The sequence below is a fragment of the Chrysemys picta genome, chromosome 9, assembly GCF_011386835.1.
Source record: "Chrysemys picta bellii isolate R12L10 chromosome 9, ASM1138683v2, whole genome shotgun sequence".
NCBI classification, from domain to species: domain Eukaryota; kingdom Metazoa; phylum Chordata; order Testudines; family Emydidae; genus Chrysemys; species Chrysemys picta.
The window spans coordinates 31,636,943-31,659,656 of NC_088799.1; the positions used below are offsets into that span (position 1 = coordinate 31,636,943).

Genomic DNA, 22,714 nt, shown 5'->3' on the forward strand with positions numbered 1-22,714 from the left:
TTTGTCTGCATACCCTGTGACTAATTCATTTATTAGTTGGTTTTAAAATACTGCAGTGAAAAATTGACCAGAATTATGTAAACTTGGAACACAAGCTTTCTGAAGGCACTGGTCCAATAGCACTCCAAATCTAGACTGAGTTTTAATATCCCGATAAACTGCATCATCAGAATGGAGCATGGATTACCTGTGAGCAAAACGTGTGTCTAGGGTCAGTCCTTGAGTCAGGACAAAGAGGTCCCAGTCCAAATCAGAACTTTTAAAAAATGTAATTCTGACTTCCTCATTTAAAACAGAACATTTTTAATAGCACGTGTATTGCCTGTACCCAAAAATCTGAAAACCTATGAGTCAAGGAGAATTCACAGAGACTGCTTTATGCAGCAGGCCAGTCTGAGACAGCATGTGAACGGAGAGACAGATATTGACCAAAAAAATCGCTTGAATAAATAAGGAATGGAGAGGAGGGGGAGAAAGCTCCTGTAAAAAACAAAACAAAACCAAAAAAAACCAACAAAAGCTTAGCACAAAATACTAGACTGTATCCTTTTGCTGGCTGAAAAATGCTGTGATTCAGGTGATCAACATGAAAATTGAAAACATTTTAAAAAATGATAGTTTATTAGGCATCATGGACATGCCTGTTAAAAATTGCAGTTTGCTAACTGAACTTCTAAAGTGTCAGTTGAGGTCAAGGATAAAAACATATATGTTGCTTCAGGAAGAAATAATTAAAATGTAAACTGAAAAGAAGCAAAACACAGCACTTTTGGACTGCACATCTGGATTTCTCATGAAGAGCAACTGTGACAGATGGCTATGTCTGGACAGCTGATTTATAATTACATCTTACATTTCTGAAAGGCTATAACCTCTGGGGGGCCCAATCTTGCAATGTGTTGAATATTATCTTGAGAGGTACTTATCGTCCTCCCTGATCCTGAGTCCTGAATGAATATCCAGTATTTCTGTCTTGGGCCTGACAGCTCCCACTTTGATTGATGTGGTCTGTTGCAAAAGCCCAGATATGCTTTGATAGGTGTACTTCGGTCTAACAGCCCTTCCCGGGGTTGCTGAGAAACAATGATGAGTAATTCACTAAAGGAGTTTGGTCTGGCCTGAGGGAATGTCCCCAATTTTGAAATTGAACCTAAAATGTCACAAATAAGAAAGAAATATGATCTATTCTAACAAAGTACTCCAGTAACTGACTGAAAGTCATGCCTGATTGGGTCAGTGAACGAGGCTGTGGTCTGTAAGGGCATGTATACACAGCAACTAGTCACCCGCGGCTGGCCTGTGCCAGCCAACTTGGGCTCACAGGGCTCTGGCTTCGCAGCTGTTTCATTGCTGTGTAGACTTCCGGGCTTGGTCTGGAGCCTAAGTTATGGGACCCTCCCACCTTGCAGGGTCCTAGATCTTGGGCTCTAACCCAAGCCCAGAAGTCTACACAGCAATGGAACAGCCCTGCAGCTTGACCCCCGTGAGCCTGAGTCGGCTGGCACGGGCCAGCCGTGGGTGTCTAGTTGTTGTATAGACCTACCCTAAAACCCACACAAGATTTACTATAAACATTGGAAGGAGAGTGAGGCAGGGAACTGCAGAAATAGGAAGAATAGTCTTGTGGATCAAGCACTAGAGGGGGGCCCACAAGAACTCTATTCTATCCCTGGCCCTGCTACATGTTGAGCTAGTCACTTAGGCCTGTTCTAGGCACCGTTTTTGTATTAATTTAACAATTTTGTTTTAGGGATGTGATTTTTGTACCAAAATATTTAATTATGCACAACCCTTAGTGTGGATGCAGTTATACCAGTAGAAAGGTGCTTTAGCACTATTTCTCTTCCCTTACAGCACTAAGCTATATGCACCTTTATATTGGCATAACTGTGTTCACACAGGGGAGCTGTGCCACTTGAATTATATCAGTATAGTTAAAGCCGTAAAAAAAAAAAAATGTGTGTAGACAAGCCTGTGGCCCAGATTTTTCACTTCAGTGGGCAAGTGCCTTAGACCTGAACCATTGTCTGCAGTAGGACTACTCACATCCATAGAGCTAAGCATGTTTCAGTGTTTACCGAAAGTGGACCTTGGATCAAAATTTTCGGAACTGGCCACTAATTGTATGTTCCTCATTTTCTGGATACCCTTTTGAGAAGTGCTGAGTTCACAGCTCTAAGTCAAGGCCATTGGAACTACAGGTATTCAACATTTTTGTAAAATTAGGCCTTAAGTGTCAAGCAGGGATCCCCAATAACTGAGTCAACCAAAATTAGTGGACACTGCTGCAAATCTTAATCTCTCAGTGCCTCAGTTCTCCAATTGAAAAATACTTTCTCATTTCACAGGGGAAATTGTGATGATAAATTGCTTAATGTTTGTGAGGCAGTCAGATACTCCAGCAATGAGCACCAAAACGAAGCTCACAAGGAAATAATTCTATATTCAGTGCTATGTTTGGATTTTGAACAGCATTTAAGGTATGGGGCCACACATTGGATAATATGGAAATAAGAAATACTGAACATCTGCCTTATTCACTGTGACCCATCAATTTGTGTGCTGAACGTGGCAGCAGTCTTATGGAAAAATATCTGATGATGTAATTATGTGTAGGCGCAAAGGTGTAGAATTAACATTGCATAAACAACTTCAATTCTTTCATTTCCTAACTTTTCAGTGCTTGACTATTCAACCTTATAAAGTTTTCTTTTAATGCAGGTTTTGTTGTTTGGTGGGGTGGGGTGTTGGGAATGTATATACTGGCCAAATTCTCTGCTTGTATAAATTGGCACAGCTCCATTGGCTCCAATTTACACCAGCAAAGAATTTGAACAATGTTTGTAAGGTACTTTGTTCTTTTTTAATTAAAAAAAGTTGTGAGCAAAAACATCTCAATTACATGATTGTTAGCAAACAGGAAACATTTCCTTTAAAAATGCACATTTATACACTTAAAATCATTACACACAATAGCATTTAGTGTTTGGAACCATGGTTCAAAAGAATCAGTGTATAGTCAGAAAAGATGATTGTTTTTCAAGACAGAATCATTGTGGTTATTGTCAGAATCCTTTCATGTCAGAAAAGTTATTTGTATATGGGCAACCAATAGTCAAAAAGCATCGTTGTGCTACCACAGGAAAGGGAGGTTAGATACCAGAATTCTTGCCTCAGACTTCAACAGGCCCTGTTTATGTGGGCAAAAGTCTTGTACTTCAAATATTAAAGACACTAACACTTTAAGTGCTTTTGTTTTTTCCTCAAGGACACATGATTTATTGCTTCTTGGGTTTGATATAAAGACATAACCATAGAACACAGAATTGTCTTATTGTTTGCTCTTTTTGGTTTGTTGACATTCAGAACATTAGTGATTTGAGATAAAGTCTATGGGCCAGATTCCATAGTCCCATTGGTTTGCAAAAAGTTCCTGCCACCTGTAACATATTTAGGCTGTCTTGGTGAAAAGCTGCAGTATCAAACTTGCGCAGCTACTCTTAAACTAATTTTTTAACAAGCAGAAAGAACAGCACATGAGAACTTCCTGCAACTTGCCATGTGCAGATTAGGAGAGTGCCGTTGTTTCTTCAAATACATTATACCACATAGTCATAGTACTACGAACACTTTCATTTCTGAACTGAGAAAATGTGCAAATCAAATGCCCTGTCCCTCCCTTACACTGATATCATTCTGCCCATCTGGCTCTAACGTTCTGGGAAGAGTTTTTATTTCAGTAGTGTAGCCAGAATCCCTCCACCTAATCCTCGTGTATTATTTTGCTGTTTCCAATATAATGGATAATAAATATTCAATTGTCTAACTCAAAATCTAAGTTTTGTCTTTTTTTTTTTTTACTTATTCCTGTCTTATAATGAGGGATGTGTGAATTGGCTTTGCCTATTTTTGAATTCACCCAGACTTCATGGGTTCAGCAGATGGACTTGAATTCAAATGTCCTTGTCTGAGTTTACACCCTGCCTGTGAGTGATGAGAGGAACAGAGCAGAGGGGAAGAGAGACATCCAAAGGAGAAAATGAGGTGCAGTGGGGGGGGGGCAGAGCAGAGGGGAAGAGCAGAGCAAAAACACAAATACAGGGTGACTATGCAAAAAGGAGTAGGAAAGAAGAGAGAGGTGAATTAAAAAATAACTGTATGGAGCTATATCATCCCCTTCTACAGAGAAACTCCCTGGGAAGAAGAGTTAGGAAACACCATGAAACTGGTGTTAATATAAAAATGGTTTGAGGGGTTGCAGAACAGACAAAGAAGCCATAGTCTTGTGTGGGAAGAAAGGTCTGCTTGGAGCTGTGGACACCTTGTGCAGAGCAGGGGCCACCAAGCCCAGCTGGCAGCATTGCTGCCTATGTATTCGTTTTGAATTGACTCATCAGTGACATTTAAGAGTTTGAAGGGGCACTGTCCATTCAAATTTGGCAGCAAATGTAGGCCTTCTGTAAACAAACTTGTATGGAATCTGAGACAAAGAGAAATGCTTTGCTCTTCTCTTTTATAATACTCCAATGGCTGGAGGTGGTATTTAAACACATGAATATTCTCCTCCAGTGTCTGCAGCTCAAATATTGCAGCATTGAGCTAGGACATGACAACCTGAAAGTGAAATTGGCTAGAAATGGCTATAAAAGTAGCCAGTTTTATTGCCTACAGTGAATGGAAATGGGCCAGCAGCATAAATGATGAAAAAAAATATTTTAATTTGTATTGTGTTTTTCTAACGATGGTGCTATGAGCTTCACATTGGCAGCCCCCCTGCTTTCACTATGTGCCCCAGGAGTCTGTCCATCCAGAGCTCATTGCAGAATTAGGTCCTGAATCTTGCAATCTTCATTCATTTTTTATTTGGTCTTTACTCAGGCAAACTCCTATTGTAGTAAACCCCAAGCTTCCTTGCCTAAGACTAACACTGTAGAGTGGTAAAATGGAAAGGGTTTTTTAATTGTAAAAACATAACCAACTTGTCGTTTATGCCACTTGTTCAACATTAATTAGGGTTTGCCTATGTGAGATGCTCAAGGTTCTCCTACTATGATTTTATGAAAAAGATTTTTAAAAAATTACAGGAACAAAGTGTTGTGGACACAAACTAATTTTTGCAAACAAACCAAACATAGTTTTTGGTAGGGTCACAGAGGTTTGATAGGTTCACAGAGCCTCAAATTGCACAAACCTTATGGATCTCCATTTAAAACAAGAACAATATAGTGATGCAATCATAACATTACAAATGAGACAGGACAGCTTTAAGAGAGAAACAGGAAGTTGTAACTAGAATCCAGCTGAAGTCTGAGCTGGGGGAGTTTGCCGTGAGGCTGCAAATAAAGCAGATGTGTTTGTGAATTTCAGTAGTGTCTAGACTTTCTTTTACTAAAGTTGATGATACAGCATTTAACCTGAGCTGTTTTCTTTATTTTGCATTTTGTTCCTCTTCATCCTTTATTTTAAGTGCTCGCATATGGGAATGAAATGGAGAAATTAAGGAAATATATGTCAGCAAGAGATGAGGATCAGTTTTATCATCAGGGAGCTGTGGAATTGCTGGTCTTTAACTTTTTGCTCATTCTTACAATATTAACAATTTGGTTATTTAAAAATCATCGATTCCGCTTTTTGCATGAAACTGGAGGAGCCATGGTTTATGGTGAGTACAAATTCAAGTGTCAGTTTAGTATTAAACTTGTTGCATGTGTATAATTAGACACTTGAGCTCAAGTGCTGACAAGGCACAGAAAAGATGCTGAATGAAATGCCACTAGCCTATTGAAATGTGCAGTAAAAATGTAACTCTTCAACTCTCACAAAGCAGATATAGGTTGACCTGTCAATGGAGTAAATGTCATGAATAGGTTATCATAGCACTGTGCAGATAATGTACTTCCATGGGCAGATCTGAATCTAATAACCCTTTGGGAGTATGGGAATATAGGATGCCTGAATGAAATAAGAATGAAATACCAGGTTGAAAGAGATTATTTCATTTGAATATAATGCACACTTGTGTGTGATATCCCATGATAGTGTGACACTAAGTCACAGCAGGAATCTATTAGGATCTCATGGGTCCAGCCCTGTGGTCTGATGCAATTTCAACTAGCTGAAGATTTTTGTTTTGTTTTTCATTGTATTGTAGAAAAGCAGATTTTGAAAAGTCACTCTCTGACCCTCCCTGAATGTTTCCATCGTATCTGTACTTCAGTTTGCCTCTCTTGTTCTAATCTTCCTTGATGAAATTTTCCAATATTTTATTTAACTTATGCATAGGACCTTCTGCATAGCCTGCTGCAATGAAGGTCTCTGTGAGTTTAATTATTATATGGAGGGAATGGGGGTGGCTATTTCCCCAGTCCTTCCTTTCACTCTTGTTTCACTTTCAGAAAAGTTGTGTGATCTCCATTTTGCTTTCCACAAAACGTGTCCTGATGACACTGTCAAGGCTGGAAAAAGAGATACAAATTATCACTTTATACATTGTGCATCCTAGCCACAAACCATCTGTGACTCTGACTTTCCTATGAATGTCAGGATGCTGCCCCATGCATTATGAAATTCACATGCTCTAAGGTTGCATATTCTAAAAAATACTTGAGCCTGTTTTTCTGTCAGTTGCATGCAGTATTTCCATTGAAGTCATTGACAGTGCATGCATGGAACTTGAGATAATAAGGCCCATGATTTTAAGACCATTGGAGCTATAAATTTGAAGGTCAGTAGCTGTTTCCACCTTAAGCGGTATCTTTTAAAGAAAGAGGGTTAGAGTTTATTGGAGGGTTAGAGCTGAGGTCTATCAGTCTTAACATTGTCCATTTAAAACTGTTAATTACACAAATGAACTCTGAAAAGTCATAGGAACACAGGATTTACCCTTCTGTACCAGATACGTGATCTGATGACCTGTTTAGGTCACTTCCTGCCTCTAGCAGTGACCTGATGCTTCAGAGGAAAGTAAAAAACAAACTATCTTGTATCAAGCCACTCATGCTATTCTAAATAGGTGGGTGGGGAAGAGTGAGTGTTGCTTTCCTTCATACCTGTTCCTGCCTCTGTTTTGAAAGATTATGTTTTATAATGTAACTCTTTACTGGCAAATAACTAGAGTGGTGGAAAAGGAACTTATGTGACAATCCACCCTATTTTATTTTATCTCTAACTTCTCGGGTTTTATGTCCCATGTGCATAATATACTGCTAATAAATCAACTGAGATTAAAAAGCAATTCTTGGTAGAAGGTTACAGTTCACCACCATTAATAATGGCATTGATGTGCACAGTTTAGATAGTTCTACTAAAACAGTTTTTATACTGTACAAACCACCTCTAATTGCAGATGATTATATACATTTGCCTGTTATTTTTTGCTATTAATCTCTGCATGTGGGGAAATCAATGAAATACTACCCAATATTTTCATTATGGCCAACGTGTAAAATATAACATTTTTCTAGGATTTACACACAAGACCCTTCCCCTTAGCATTCTTTCCTTCTTCTGTATGGTGTCCTGTGTACAACTGATAATGTTACTTGCTGTGTTAGACACAAACCAAAACCTCAGATTCAAACACCCCATACTTTTGGCTAAGTTTTGGACTGGATCCGAATTTAGTGACTTGGGTTCTCCATCTCTGGTTCGTTTTGAATGTACCTTGTCAAAAGTGATATAAAAGCAAAAAGAGGGTAGGGAATGCAATCCAACTTCATTAAAAAAAGTCAGTTTCCTATCTTAGGGTTTTATACTGCTGCCCATCGCTGTTGTTTCTGAGCATTTAATGTCAATAACATTTTCAACTCCTACAATGTGGAATATTTGTCATTGCCTTGCACCTTGTGTAGCCATGAATACCATTAAGCAGAGTATCCCTTTTAGAGTTCATTAAATTCACTTGCCAGTTGAGACCTGTGCTGAGGCCTGAGTGAAGCTCTGTATTAAGAAATTCCTGAACAAAGGATACTGAGTTCATTTAGTCTTCTATTATTTATGACAGACTTCAGACAAAGAGAAATACCCATTCATATGCATTACAAGCTTAAACTGTAGTCCTTCCTGCACCTAGCAATATTGGGTGTAGCTTTAGATATTCTTAGCAGTGTGAAACAGGAGTGGTTAAAGGAAACCAGCATTTCAATTGTAAACAATTGTAACAGATCAATACCAGCAACTTCAGAGGAAAATCACCTGTAGGAATCTCTACAGAACCATGTGCTTGTACTGGGCCAAATTCTGTTCTCACTTACATGGCAGTCAAGCTTGAGTAGCACCATGAGAACTGGTTCTCCATTGCCTTGAAACTTGTGTAGCCATTTACACCAGATTTTACAATCAGATCAGTAGCATTTTACACCTACTTTGCATAGGCGTAATGCCCTGATTCCATAGTTCATTGTATGGAGGCACAGATGTCTGCTGTTTGGACCCATTTTCAGGCTCTACATGAATACACAGTCTGCAAAGCTATGGAGAATCAGGTCTATTTACTTATGAGTGAGTAGTAGTTGGCCAGCTGTTTGCCGACAGTTGCACAGAAAGATGTCTGGGTCTGAAACAGTTGGCAATGCAGTGTGTGACCATTATTTATGGGCGTGCCATTGCAGAAGATGGTCAAAGAGAAAGATAAGGAAAATTAGCATGAAGGTGTGACAGATTTAGGGTCTGATCTTGTGAGGAGCTGAGCACCCACAACTCAGGCCACTAAGCCCCATGGACAGAAGAATGCAGATTCATTCATTGGTTTGCCTTCCAATTTCCCACTGAATTTGTGTGTCTGATTCTTGTAGGTAGGTTCAACAGTAGCATACTTGGTAATGCTCTGGGGTGGGCCAGTGCCAAAGCAGGCAGTTGAATGAGGTGTGAAGAAGCAGCTGAGTTTCAGCATGGACAGTACGAAATGTTGGCGTTTACACTTCTAACCATTTTATTCTAACAATAGCACTTACATAACATGGCCCTTCCTTCGAGGAATTTGAAAGGTACTTTTGAGTGCCCAGCAGCAAATGCCTTGGGACTGGCTTTTAGAAGTGCTGCGAGCCCACAGCTCCAATGGAAATCAGTGGTTTGAAAAACAGACTCGTACTGAGCACCCAAATCAGAGGTCACTTCTGAAGATGATGACCTTGACAGTAGGTCTGCATCTACACTACAGGGGTATGCAGGCATAGGTATGACACCATAGCTATGTCAGTATAGTCCCACAGTGTAAACATACTCTCAGGTAGAGGGGGCCCAAAGCTGCTAGAGCTTTCTTGTTGAAAATCAACACCAAACTCCAGTTACAAATAAACCGAGGCACAGAGGGCTGGATTCATCACTCTGGTTCATCAGATTTATGCTGCTGTAACTCTGTTGTAATCAATGGAGTTTTCTTGATGTAAAACTAGAATAATGTAGTAGAGAATCAAGTGCAAAGAACTTAAATGACATACCTAGTGTCACACGGCAAGTCAGTAGTAGAGCCAGCAAGACAGATCGGAAGAGCTGTTACAGTCACTATCCTAAGACACTAAACTGTAACTGCTTTTTTCAGGGAACTATTTACTGGAAGTGGGGCAAAAATGGTGATTCAAGCTTGATCCTTTGAGGTTCTGAATGAGTGCTGAATATTTCCCAATTCCTTAAAAGGGACTGTGGGAGGTCAGAACCTAATAGGATTAGGTCCTAGAAATGGGAATCCATAGTTTGGGGTAATATGACAAAAATCACAATTTTCCCTTTTTCAATTAATGTATGAATGATGAAAAGAGATCTTCAAGGTATAATTTAGAGCCTGGAAAAAGGATGATCAAGGCAGGTTGCATAATATAGTACAAGTTTGAGAAACATCCATAGCCAGAATGGATTTTGTAGTTGGAATATAAAAGAGAAGTAATGTTCTTAAATCAAACGTGAAGAAATGCAGGTCAGCTCTAAAATAATTATTTAACAGTCAGGAGAATTAAGCAATGGACTGAACTACATAGTACGGTTTCTGAGTCACCTTCATTTAGAGGTGTTCAGAAATAGCTAGATAAAATCCTAGTGGGAGGAATATCCTCTTTGATATGAGAGTGTGACCTTGATGACCTCAAAGGTCTTTTCCAACACTATTACCTATGATTAAGGGTTTGATCCTGCTTCCACTGAAGTCATTGGCAAAATTCCTATTGACTTCAATGGAATCAGGTTTGGCCTCTAGTTGGGGTGCTTCTGGGAGAGGAGAAACAAATGGTAATGCAATAAAAAAAAACCAACCTCTCACTTTAAAGTGTCTTTTTTTCTGATTCAATCCAGCATCAGAATAGTCACTTTTAAAAAGGAAATGTCCAAACGTCAGTACTAGTCACTGAAGGGAAACGTCTCGGATAAAGGGAACCTGGGAAGAGAAGTGATGTCCTAATTGGATTCTGACTTCTAGAGTGTTAAGGATTGATTCCTACTCAGTGCGGCGTGCTCTCAACCTTGCATGATAAGACTCCATATTAATGACTAAACTCCATGTTCAACTGATGTTATCATATCTGAAGCTGTCTTACTTGTGCTCACAGCATAGCAATCTGTAATAGTGCTACCTGGTTTCTTATTATGTGAATAAATCCTTTCCTGACTTATTCACATGCAATTTGTTATTTTTAACAGCATCATTGCTGACCTTCCATTCTAAAATCTAAAATTGTGCATTTGGTTCCCATTCTATTGAAATTAATGGAACATATGAGGGGCTGCCATGTGTACCTGGTATTAAAGGTATGTTTTGTATAGGGTGCCTCATACATTAAACACAGAGAACTGTTTGAAAATATTTCCATATTTAGTTGCAGTGTTGGGGAACAGTGGTTGCAAGGAATATTGAAAATATTAGTCCTGCTTTTATTAAGTGTGAAATAGAAATAGAAATTAATGGAGATATCCCATCTCCTAGAACTGGAAGGGACCTTGAAAGGTCATTGAGTCCAGCCCCCTGCCTTCATTAGCAGGACCAAGTACTGATTTTGCCCCAGTTCCCCAGGTGGCCCCCTCAAGGATTGAACTCACAACTCTGGGTTTAGCAGGCCAATGCTCAAACCACTGAGCTATCCCTCCCCCCCTGTGTTCTGAATGCTTCTTTAGAACCTATTGTAAATAATTTTTTTTGGAGTTGGTGAGAACAGTATAAATGGGAAGGTACATCTTTAGCCTATGTTTAAAAAAGGGGATGATTTTAATTAGAATCTGGACTAGGGCCTCAGAGTACAGCTATATTAGAAATATTAAATATTTTATACAAAGCAGAAATGTATGTGAATTGATGATGATGCACAAACTTTAAAATATTTATTTTTCCTGAGGTTTTATATTCTGTATATTGTTAAATCAGACCTATGGTAAATGCTTTATTTCTTAAGGAATAATATGACTGCAATAGTTAAGTGGTCTCCAGAAACATTGAAGAGATACAGCAATTGTCTCTTATAGATCCTTCTATGGAGCTTTCATTAATTTTCTGACTCTAGGGATTTGAATCCATCTATACTTCAAATTTAAAACATCACAACGTTCCTCTGAGAACTCAAGAGACTCAAAAGCTCCATTAATGCTCTAAGAATATTGATTGTCAACATCTGCTGTACTTAATGTTAGCCATCCCTGTATGTCTATTGATACTCACACAAAATTGCCTATTTTATTTGTACTCTAAAACCATTGACAATACCTTTAAACATCCGGTATGCTACCCTGACCTATATTGTATCTGAGGATAGGATCCACACTAGGAGAAAGAAGCAACACAAGCTTGAATTCTAGTTGTCTTTGTCAAATGTTGATTTTTATTTCCTTACAGCAAGCTTGACGATAATTTTTTAAGACCTTAAAAAGCACCATTCCTGCAAACACATATTGATCAGCTTTACATATATGAATATATTCAGATACCTAAGTGTTTGCAGGACTGTGTGACTTCTTTGGAAAAGTTCAGTGAAATGCCAGACTAACCATTCTGAATATTATCTGTCCCACCAGAGAAAACTCACAGAAGACTCTTTGTGACTACTGTTGAAGATATCATATCTTGCCAGGACACAGAATAAGAGTTGCCTTTGTAGCTTCCCATCTTAAACTTGCCACTGCTGTTTGAAATAATATAAACCAGAAGCCAAATTAATGAACTTTCACTAGTATAACAGAGAACACAATTTGACCATGTCTCAGTTTCCCAAAATGTGCCGTTAATAAGTTAAATGTGGCTTTATGTAGGGAACAATGACCCTTCTGAGTGGTCTAGTTTTTTAATCAAAGGCCCAATGAAAATACAAGCAAACCTTCACCACAACATCTTGGATGGGAAACAGAGTCAGTCTCAATTTATGCGTTCTTCCTGGTCTCCTACTCCCCTCCAACAGGGTTCTCTTGGCTCTGGTCCCTTCCCTGGAGTTAGGTCTCTTGCCACTGCCTGAGGAGGAGGTTTCCCTGGAGCCAGGGCCTGCAGAGATCTGCCAACTGCAGCTCTTCTCTGGGACAGCCTGTATGTAGTTCCTGAGAGGCTGGGCTTCCTGCCATTGATTAGGAGTTCCCTGTCCCTAGAAGCATGTCTGCCAGGCTCCTCCTTTGGTGAGCTGTCCTGGGAGCTCCTCTCCTCAGGAGCTTCCTGTCTATATGATCCCCCCCCACCTAAGGCCTAGTAACACAGCTAACTAACTGATTAGGGATTCAGTTACTTCTAGGTGGATCTGAGTTGGCTCATTCTCCCTTATAGGCGTCTGTTGCAGGTAGTCTAATCCTGGACTTCCCTGACAGTCCCATATATTTATTTAAAACAGTAACCAGAACTTGGTTTTATGTATAGAACATATACTAGGTTTCTCAAAGTGTTTTATGAAGCAGTGATCTATTCAATGGTAGCACAGAGGCTATGTAGGTAAAACATGACTGCCATCCAAGAGTCACAGGCCGATCCCCTCAATTAAAATGGCTGCCATTTCCCTACTATTTTTGCAGGTGATAGTGAGATAGCTCCTATTAAAGTTGGCCACTATCTCCCATTGTTTCAGTAGGAGAGAGTCCTGGTTGACTCAAGGAAGATGGCTGCCCTACATGCTGTCAGAAATCAGGGAGAAATAGTGTGGGGAGACTAGGCAGGTATGGAATGGCGAAGAGCAGAGCAGGATAGGGGGATAGTGGGTTAATATGGGGTCAAGGGAATTTTGAAGCTTAGCAAGAACACTGTATGGAGTAAATTAATATTGAAGGACAGTTAGGGAGTAGGTGAATATGGGATGACAGCAGAATTTAGAGGGGTAGGAAAGGAGGGTGAGGGAGCAGGCAAGCCCACTATGGGGACAGGAAATGAGGGTCATTCAGGTAGACTTTGGTGGGTGGAAAGGAAGGGAGAATGTGGCATGGCAGAAGACTGAAGGGGAAGGGAAAGAGAATGCACAAGAAGGGCTGACTGATGGCAGATAGGGTCTGGGGATTGAGAGAAGGGTCTGAGAGCTTGGGACAGAGGGAAAGAGAGCTGGAGAGGAAAGGATGATCGTTCTCCCACTCAAGGGTCTGAGAGAGGGTGAGTGGCATCCTTTCCAACCACCCAGTGGGAAGGTCCACATTTTTGCATGTGCATTTAAGGTTGAATTTTCAACCTGTAATAATACCTTGTGAGATAGGCAGTTCCCCCTAAAGGTTAAATAATCTGAAGTCAGACTGAAAACCCCAAACTGTTTTAACCAATTCATTCTCATGGCTTCCTGAGGTCTGACTCTTGACTTTTGAACTCTTGGGGTTGGCCATCATGGTATTAATATTTTGCATTGGAACGTTTAGTGCCTGCTTTCCTTCCCCCAAGAATTTTCAGGAAGTCTATATGCTACCTCTTACTACAGCTAGATTTATTATCTGATTTATTATGCACATTTCATACGACCTCAGGAAGCAACCTTTGGACTCTTAGTTGGCAGTGTGAATCCTGAGGGATTTAAAGAAAACATCCCTCCTTAAAAGTATAGTCAGCATTATTGCTATTACACCATCTTTGCCTTACTCCATCAAGCTAAAATATTACATCTAATCTGATATGCTAGAGGCAACCACTGTTCAGAGACCTCTGCAAAATTGGCCAACAACAAGATTGTTCCATCTGTCTGTCTGTCTAGGCATTTATACCACTCTCCTCACCATAGTATTTGGTTACTGAATGAAACTTCAGTATTAGCTCTAAATTTTCTGACTCCTCTGAGTTACTTTCTATGGTTAAATTTCCTTCATATTTTCCAAAGGGCTCTAAAAAAAAATCTAGATACTTAATGGCCTTCATCACCGTTGTATCTGAATATTTCCCAAGTATTTATGGATCTATACTATTAGTCAATATTATAGAATGAACCAGAAGACATGCTAAGCTAAGAACCAAAAATTCCCAGCATACTTTTGTACTTATGCTAAATGTGTATCTTGGAATATTTTAGTTTCAAGATTAGGTTTTATAGTCTACTTTTAAGGTTTTATTCGTAGTTAAATTGTTGGTTTTGTGCCTTGTATGTTCTGTTTATTTGCCAAAAGCAAGATGTATGCTCCATTGATTGGTCAAAAGCATGATGTCTAAGCTTTGCCTAGTAGGAACTGTGTGCTGGGAACACTTATGGTAGGTTTTCATGGCCTAATATTATTTGTACTCTATGATTTATTAACATTTTGAATAATATTGTTTGTAGTTGGCACAGATGTCATATAACCTGACAAATAAAAACCAGATAAGGAAAAGGAAGTGAGAGGCATTAGTCTTTTTGCTGTCATAAATAAGGGACATATAAGCCCAGATCTACACTAGAAAGTTAAGCAGACCCAGCTACATCACTCAGGGGTGCAATGTAGTTAAGCCAAGCTAACCCCCAGTGTAGACAGTGCTAGGGCGACAGAAAAATTCTGCCATTGAACTACCTACCACCTCTTGGGGGAGGGAGAAATTAACTAACTAAAGTAAGAGCCCCTCCCATTGCTGTAGTGAGTGTCTATACTGAAGCGCTAAAGTGGCGCAGCTGCACTGCTGTAGCAGTTTAAGTGTAGACACAGCCTAAATATGAGCTGAATTAAGCACACACTTTGGAGCAAACATGCTGAAAACTGCTGGAGGAACTACTTCCCAGGATCATGTAAAGTATTAACCCTTTTCTGTCTGTGCTAATTTCTCTATGTTCAATAAACCAATTGAGTGAAGGTATCTGACATCTTATCAATAAATAAAATGAACTCCTTGATTATCAACAATCCTCACAGCACCCATGGCAAATTGGGAAGTATTATTTTCTCCATCTGAGGGACACTGTTGGTGACTTGTCCAAAGTCCCACAGGAGGTCAGCAGCATAGCTACACTGCAGCTGGGGGTGTGATTTGCAGCTTGTTTAACTCCCAGGTGGGTATGCCTAACCTAGCTAGCTCGCTAAGAAATAGTAGTGAGGACATGGCTGCACAAGTCCGCCTGATTCCCCTAAGCATGTGCTTGCTTGTGCAGCCCATACTGAAGCCTGTGCTGCCATATCTTTACTGCTATTTTTAGCAAGGTAGCTAGAGTACAGCTAGCACAGGCATATCTATGCAAACTGCAGTATAAACATACATCCCCAGCTGCAGTGTAGACATAGCCAGGAACTAAATCCAAGTCTCTGTGTCTTAACCACAACAGCATCCTTCTTTCCTTTCTTTCCATTTTTATTGTTCATTATTTATATAGCACCATAACTGCATAGTTCCTTACAATATGTAGAATGTGTTAGAGTGAGAAACGACTTGCCCAACATAACTTTAACACAGGAAGTCTTCAGAGTTGCTGCGATAAGAACATTATCTCTTGACTTCCAGTACAGTGTTTTAGCCACAAAAGCATCCTCCCACTCTAAATACGTACTTACCACACATACCTTATTAGGCATGCAATAGCTGAGTAACATGGTTAGTAAAAACATCAGAATGACCCCAATACCTGGATCACAGAAGTATGATCTGTTCCAAGTGCATGTAAAACCCTCATGTCCACTCCTGTATTCATCCAGTACTGGCCATGTTCTTCAGTGTTCCATATTCATCCACACAATACTGACTGTAGTGCACCTCGGTGGTGCTGTTGGTGAAGGGGCACCACCATACTTTTCTTCTCCATGTCTATAACCAATGCTGTATCAGACACTTACAGTATTTTAACCTCTTATGTTTCTAGGTCTCCTAATGGGATTAATTATACGATATGCAACAACACCAACAGACTTTGAAAGTGGAACTGTCTTTCCTTGTGAGAAGCTGAAGTTTGGCCCACCCACCCTACTTGTTAATATAACAAACCAAGTATATGAATATCAGTACAAAAGAGAAATCAGCCAACACAACATTAATGCTCACCAAGGCAATGCAATGCTTCAAAAGGTAAAAGGATTGTCTGCCATTATCCTTGTGTGTTATAAAATGAGTTCTTGCTTTATTAACTTATGCCAGTGTGAAAGGAGAATCTGTCCCTATTTATAGTGTGATATGGACACTTATTCTGATTTTAGGATGACAAGAGAGGAACAGAAAGGAGAACAGACAGAAAAAGGAAATAAGGTGAATTAGATGTCCAATTGTTATGAACCAGAAAAGAATAATAGTTCACAGCTCCACTGCAGGCAGGAGGCTGTGTGTGAACAAAACAATTGCCTGAGTTCTCTGGTATGACCACTTCAGCCCCCACAAATATTGGCTTTATCTTGAGAAGATCTGGTCAAATCATATTAGTGAGTGATAGATTCAACACATTTCCCCTCATCAGGCATGGAATAAATTACTTACAAATCAGTGTTTTCATTACTTAAGCAGCTCTACTTGGAATCAAAAATTTCAAATGTAATGTTGATATTAAAATCTAAATGTTATGCTCCCTTTTCCCCCACACTCCCTTTTTTCTAAATTTCTAAGAACGAGAATGTTGCAAAAACCCAACAAGAACTTTTCATAACAGCACATTTCCATGTTGTAATGATAGATAAAACATGTGCATACCAAGGTTCTAAACATATGAGGAACTGCTTAAACTTCACTTTTGTTATTACCCTCCATTACTGTATGACTTCAAATTCCTTCATGTGTGTTGCCTTGTAACTCACTTACCTGTGTGTTATAATGGTAATTGTTATTTAAACTCAGGAGTTGTGTTTATGTTTATAATATAAGTCCCCCTGCATAGAAGTCAGTGGGATTACCCACAAGCTTAAAGTTTTCCACATTCTTATTACATACTAAAGTCCTTGCTGAACTGGAGCCTGTGTATGTTTGGTTATTGCCTCTCTCAGGAAAAATTAGGCTGATTGAAGATTGTGATAGCAAACCTGGGTGGGTACAGGAAAATAATGGGACCTCAGACTTTACTGAGTCTTCAGGCTTTTTCCTGGAAGACTATTGGCTCTCTAGATAACTGCCTTTGGCAGGTGGCTCTGCATAGCCACAACAGTCCCCCTTAGCAGAACTGGCGCTAGACATTAGCAGACTAAGCAATTGCTTAGGGCCCCGAGCAGCTCAAGTGGTCCCCCTGTTTGCTTTTTATTATAAGAAATTGCCTGTTTTAGTGGGGGGGGGGGGAAGACATTCCTCCTTAGGGCCCCCAGTGGGCTAGCACCAGCTCTGCCTCTTAGCCTGCAACCATGTCAGAGTCAACCTAGAAACTAGGAGCAATCTGGCAGCATGGAGAGTTTTCCTGAAGTATCGCAGTGGCATGTGTCTCTAGTGCTTGAAGTGCCACCTTTTGCCTGACATCCAGCTGTGCTCAGATGCAATGAGCGGCCTAGGTTTCAGCATCTTCATCACAGCATCCGCTCTGGAGCTGAATAATGACTCTTATGAGAATGGAACAGCATAAATTGCACACTGGTATCTGCAGCCTTGTCGGGGGATCATCCTCCCCTTTTTCCCCAGCCTGGCACCCTGAAAAGATTTTCTAAAGCCTCAGCTCTGTGGAGTTAGCATTGTGGGTTTCTTCAGGCCACAGGAAGGGGAACATGCTGCAGATGCTCCTTCTGCAAACTATGCCTGCGGGATTCACTCCACCTTGACTTTACACTATACAACAAATGCAAATTCAGCAGAATTTAGAAGGTGAAAACAAGTCCCAAAGAGCCTTTTCTGCCTTTGGTTTAAAAATAATAATAAACAAAAATGCTTGCATTTTGGCCTATTTCTTGATTGTTTTGTGCAAACCAAAATTCCCCTTTGACTTCATCATATAAGGTTCCTGCGCCTTTTCAGCAGTGATTAGCTTGTGCCATGATTTATAAATATATTTTTGTTATATCGTAGCATTGTTTTGAATAATAAAAATATGCAATTAGGATTTCTGTTGCCTATGGAAAAAAGTTTAGTCTAATTTACTTACTGACTTAATTCCCAGGTTAATGTGACATTTGAGACTCTTGGTTTGGAAGAGTTAGTGGTAAAAAGTTCTTTCTCCAGCTTATTTCCCATAAAGTTGTCAGCATAGCTAAATTTACCACATCCTATTATTTGCCAGCCAGTTCACATTAGTTTAATAACTCAAAGTAAGCAGAACAGTGTAAAAAAATTATTTTTTGCTGAGTTCTCACTTCCTGTTTATCGAATCAAGTTATCTGTTGGTAAGAAGACGGAAGCAATTTTGCAGTCTGGTCTGTTTGCTATAAAGCTAAATAATCCATCTAGTATATTGTAGCCATTTTTTTAAAGCACTTTATCTGGACAGAGGAGGAGCAAGCCATTATGCTAATGACATGCTGTCACTTTTAAAGATATTAATGTAGGAGAGCCCCCAGACAGAACAATGAATTACACAGGCTTATTATTATAATGTCTTTTGTCTCTCAGTGCTCGGCTGTAAACAGGATTCTGTTGTACTGGGAGTTACTTGAAATGAAGTTAAAAAAGCAGAACACTATCTCTACAGGCCTGAACTTGATGGAGAATACAGGCACTATACCTGCAATAGCAAGGCTGATCATTTTTTTATTTTTATTCAGATCTATGCTCATTCTAACATCACTTTTGAGAAATCATTTTAATGAGTGTCTTATTTTATAACGAAAATGTACATTGTTTTTCTTCCCCAGTCTTTTGTTGAAGAAGCAAAACACACAGTAAAAATACATCTGTTTCATACATATAGAACTTGGAATGCACTGAGGAATGCACTTTGTTTGAACTCTAGGCAATATTCCATTTTTATTACATGTCTTTTTGTTTTTTGCAATGGCACTCGTAGAACAAAATGTGTTCCATATGGCGGCCAAAGCAGTGGGCTAGATTCCATCCTGTGTTCTGGCCTCTTTCCACTGCGCTTGGACCTGGCTAAACCAGGAAGTGGGAGCTCTCTCTCGGTGTAAAGCTGGTTTATAGCAGCTCTCATGTCAACAATTCATCCCATCCTGCTGTAGGGGACATGTCAGGGAGGGAAGGGGTTTTAGGGTCTTCTTCAAAGTGGAATTAGAATGGAACTGTGTTCTGCCAATTCTCAGCTGATGTACGGTCCTTTAGGGACCGTTGCCAGCTGGTGTAAGTCAGAGCGGCACAAGAAGAAATCAAGACAAAATGAAGTGTTCTCTCTTTCTCTTTTGTGCTCAGTGGATTTCTGTGCAGGAGATAATGTGGCCAAGATCCATAAATTCTCATGGTTGTTATGCAAAATCTGTTTTTCCTACCAGCTACACATATCTGTCATACTGAGTTCAAATCCTTAGCGTTGTAGTTTTTCATACAGATTAGATAGATTTCATACATATATGACAAAAAAGCTTCATTGAAGTCAGTAGATGTTCAGCAATTTATACCAGCTGAGGATCTGGCTCAATATATATTTATGCCTTAAAATTTTTGCAAAATACTATACATTAAACTGGAATAGGGAAAAATGTTGTCTTGCTTACTACCTGCAAAAATACGGAGGTTTTTATTCGTTATGAAGAAATGCAGTAAATCTGTTTTTCAGATAACTTAACTCCACAAATTGCAGGAATGATGAGAGGTCATTATAATAAAGTTTTTTCCAAAATTATTAAAATTTGCCACTTTCAATCAACACTTTTTGTTGAAGAGGCCAAGTGCAATGCACAGGGTTAACCCACAAAGTGCTGGCATTTTCCAGATTGTGTGCTATGGTGTGAAGACCAGTGATGGATTAGCCAGGGGGCCAACAGGGCCTGTGCCCAGGGGCCCTGGCCAATGGGGGGCCCCCAGAAAAACAGGCGCCCCCGCTTCCCGGCAGGAGCACCTGGGGGTGGGAGTGGCCAGGGGGACTGCAGGCAGAATGGGGGGGGGCACTTGCTCTCACCCGAGACAAAAACTCTTAATCTGCCTCTGGTGAAGACATAAACACAGAGACTATACTTTAAGCAGCAAGTAGAGAACTCCCTAACCAGGAAGTTCTCCCATTTAGTAAGGTGGCTGCTGCAACACATCCTGTTTCTCCCTGGTGACCTTGGAAGACCAGGAACTCCTAACCACTCCACATCTTCCTTTCTTTATAATGAAAAGTTAAAATTTAAATGATATACATACAACAGTTCAAAATATACTTCAAATTTTTTAAAACTATTTTTCCTATGTCCCCTTATCAATTGCATTTAAATAACCCCGGGCATTATTTTAATGATCAAGTCTTTGATGGGGTCTGATCAGTCTTCCAGACTGTGTTATCACTTCTGTGGAGTTTGTGCATGGAGTTCCCTGAGGAGGGGGCTTAATTCCTTACAGAGTACTTGCAAGCCCCAGATCCCCTCTTTGGTGTGTTGGGAAATACAGAAGATGAATCTGATTCCTCTGGAGAAGTCCTCTTGGAGTCTCCACTTGGTAGGATCTGGGAGTTTCTACCAAGTTCTGAACAGTTCCAAATGTCTGGGAGCTCTTGATCCAAACTTTGTTCCTCATCTCCTGTCACAGAGGTGGATTAGGATTTTTTGGGGCTCTGGGCCAGAGCAAGTGGGGGCCCCTTCCCACCCCTTCCATCTGCAGTTCTCCCCCTCCCCCAGTGCTCCTGCCAGGAGGGGTTGAGACCCAGGGGCTGCTCTTTCCACCTCCCTGTTACTCTGGGGGCAATGTGGATTCTTCCTACAATGTTCAAAATCAAAGTCCTATGCAAAATGTAGGAATGTTTTAGAGGTAAATTGAGGCCCATTATCAGATATGCGGACTACAGCAACTCCATGAGGTGTAGATATTGACTTTCGTTTCTGAATGACCTGTGCCAAGGAACACTGTGTAAGTTTAGCTAAGTCAAAATATCTGGAGAATTAATCAGCTATAATAATGGAAAAAAATAAATCTTGTGGCTACCCACTGCCAAGGTCTGTCAGATAGCTCTATATAGAGTAATGGTTTTGGAGATTTTTTCCCCCTCTCCTTGTTACATATCTCGCAGCCTCTACTAAGGTGTGACTTTGCCTATTCAGACTGGGCCACCACACAGATTGCTATGCTCATGCTCCACACTTGGTTGTAGTTTGGTGTCCCTCAGGGATATTGGAGAGTATCTTTCTGAAGTTCGTAGGGATAAGAATGTGTGTCCTTTCAGAAGCAGGCCATCTGGCATGTGAAAGGGCATTTTGGTCCTGTCAGTATGGTGGTAGGTCAGTTGGAAATTGACTCCTTTGACCCCACCCTCCTTGGCAGAATAGAGTCTGTTTCTGGCAAGTCTCATGCGTTAGTTGTTTATCTCCAATTTGCTGAAGTCAGTTGGTAGATACTGGAATTGCTGCAAGAACAAAGTGTAGACTTTGACATCTTTCTCTAAAGCTTTTTCATCTTCCATTGGCTGCCCCATTGGGTCTTCTAGATAGCGTGTCTGCTGCTCTGGAATGTGTTCAGTGTTGAAAGAAAATCACATTAGCTATAGCCAAAATCTTTGAATCCTAGGTGGAAGGCGTTGATCCCAGTCATAATGTGGTCTGTTTCCTTATTAAAATTCAAGCCAAACGGATATGCCCTGAGCTGTTCACAGGCCCAACTGACTGCTAGCACTTCCTTTTCTCCATTTGTGCTACAGGCTCCATTGCTGTGCTGAGACAGGGCTCTGATTCCTTCCTGCTGCAGCTTCAACACTTTCCCCGCTCACTCACTACTCTGGCAGTCAGGGATCTTTTCTGTCCTCTACACCTTCAGAGACAGATTCATGGACTTCTGACACCATGTCGTGTGAGGGTATAAATATAGAGAGCCATGCTTTAAGCAGCAACTAGTGAGCTCCCTAACCAGGAAGTTCCCCCATTTATTAAGATGTTATAACACATCCTAGTCCTCTCTGATAACTGCAGAGAATGAAGAACAGTATGAACACTCCACGGCTGCCAAATCAATCCTTTCAGCAGTTGACAGACATTGCATATCTGATCCAAAACCTTTCCCATTAAAAAACAGACCATTTAGGAAAAGCTTAGAAGGGAGCACATGCTTCTCCAAGCAGCATCTGCTTTCCTATCAACAAAGAATTTTTATGCGCAATTTAATTTGTTAATTGGAATTAAACACATAAATACCCATTTATCTGCTGGAATGCAAAATCCAGTATAATTACTCCTTTTCCTGAAAGAAGTATGATGTAATATTTTAAATATGTAACGAGCCTTTATTAAAGAGCTTTACAATTACTCCTGGAGTGTGACCTACTGCAGTGTCCCTTTGACAATCCATGCTGTAGCTTGAAGTAAAATTTATTACAGTACTTAAGAAATTCTAGGTGCTGTCAAATGACTTTAAAGCTGTAACCAAATGAGT

At 40.1% G+C, this 22,714-nt stretch overlaps 1 protein-coding gene across 1 annotated transcript in view; it reads left to right on the forward strand.

The window, feature by feature from the left end:
- Positions 1-5,281: 5,281 nt before the first annotated feature.
- Positions 5,282-22,714, forward strand: part of SLC9A9 (solute carrier family 9 member A9) — a 325,495-nt gene continuing 308,062 nt past the window's right edge. Inside the window, exons 1-2 of the mRNA XM_005303279.5 lie at positions 5,282-5,662; positions 16,173-16,375. Coding sequence (XP_005303336.3) covers positions 5,488-5,662; positions 16,173-16,375 — 378 coding nt within the window. The 5' untranslated portion in view covers positions 5,282-5,487. The remainder of the gene's footprint in view (positions 5,663-16,172; positions 16,376-22,714) is intronic.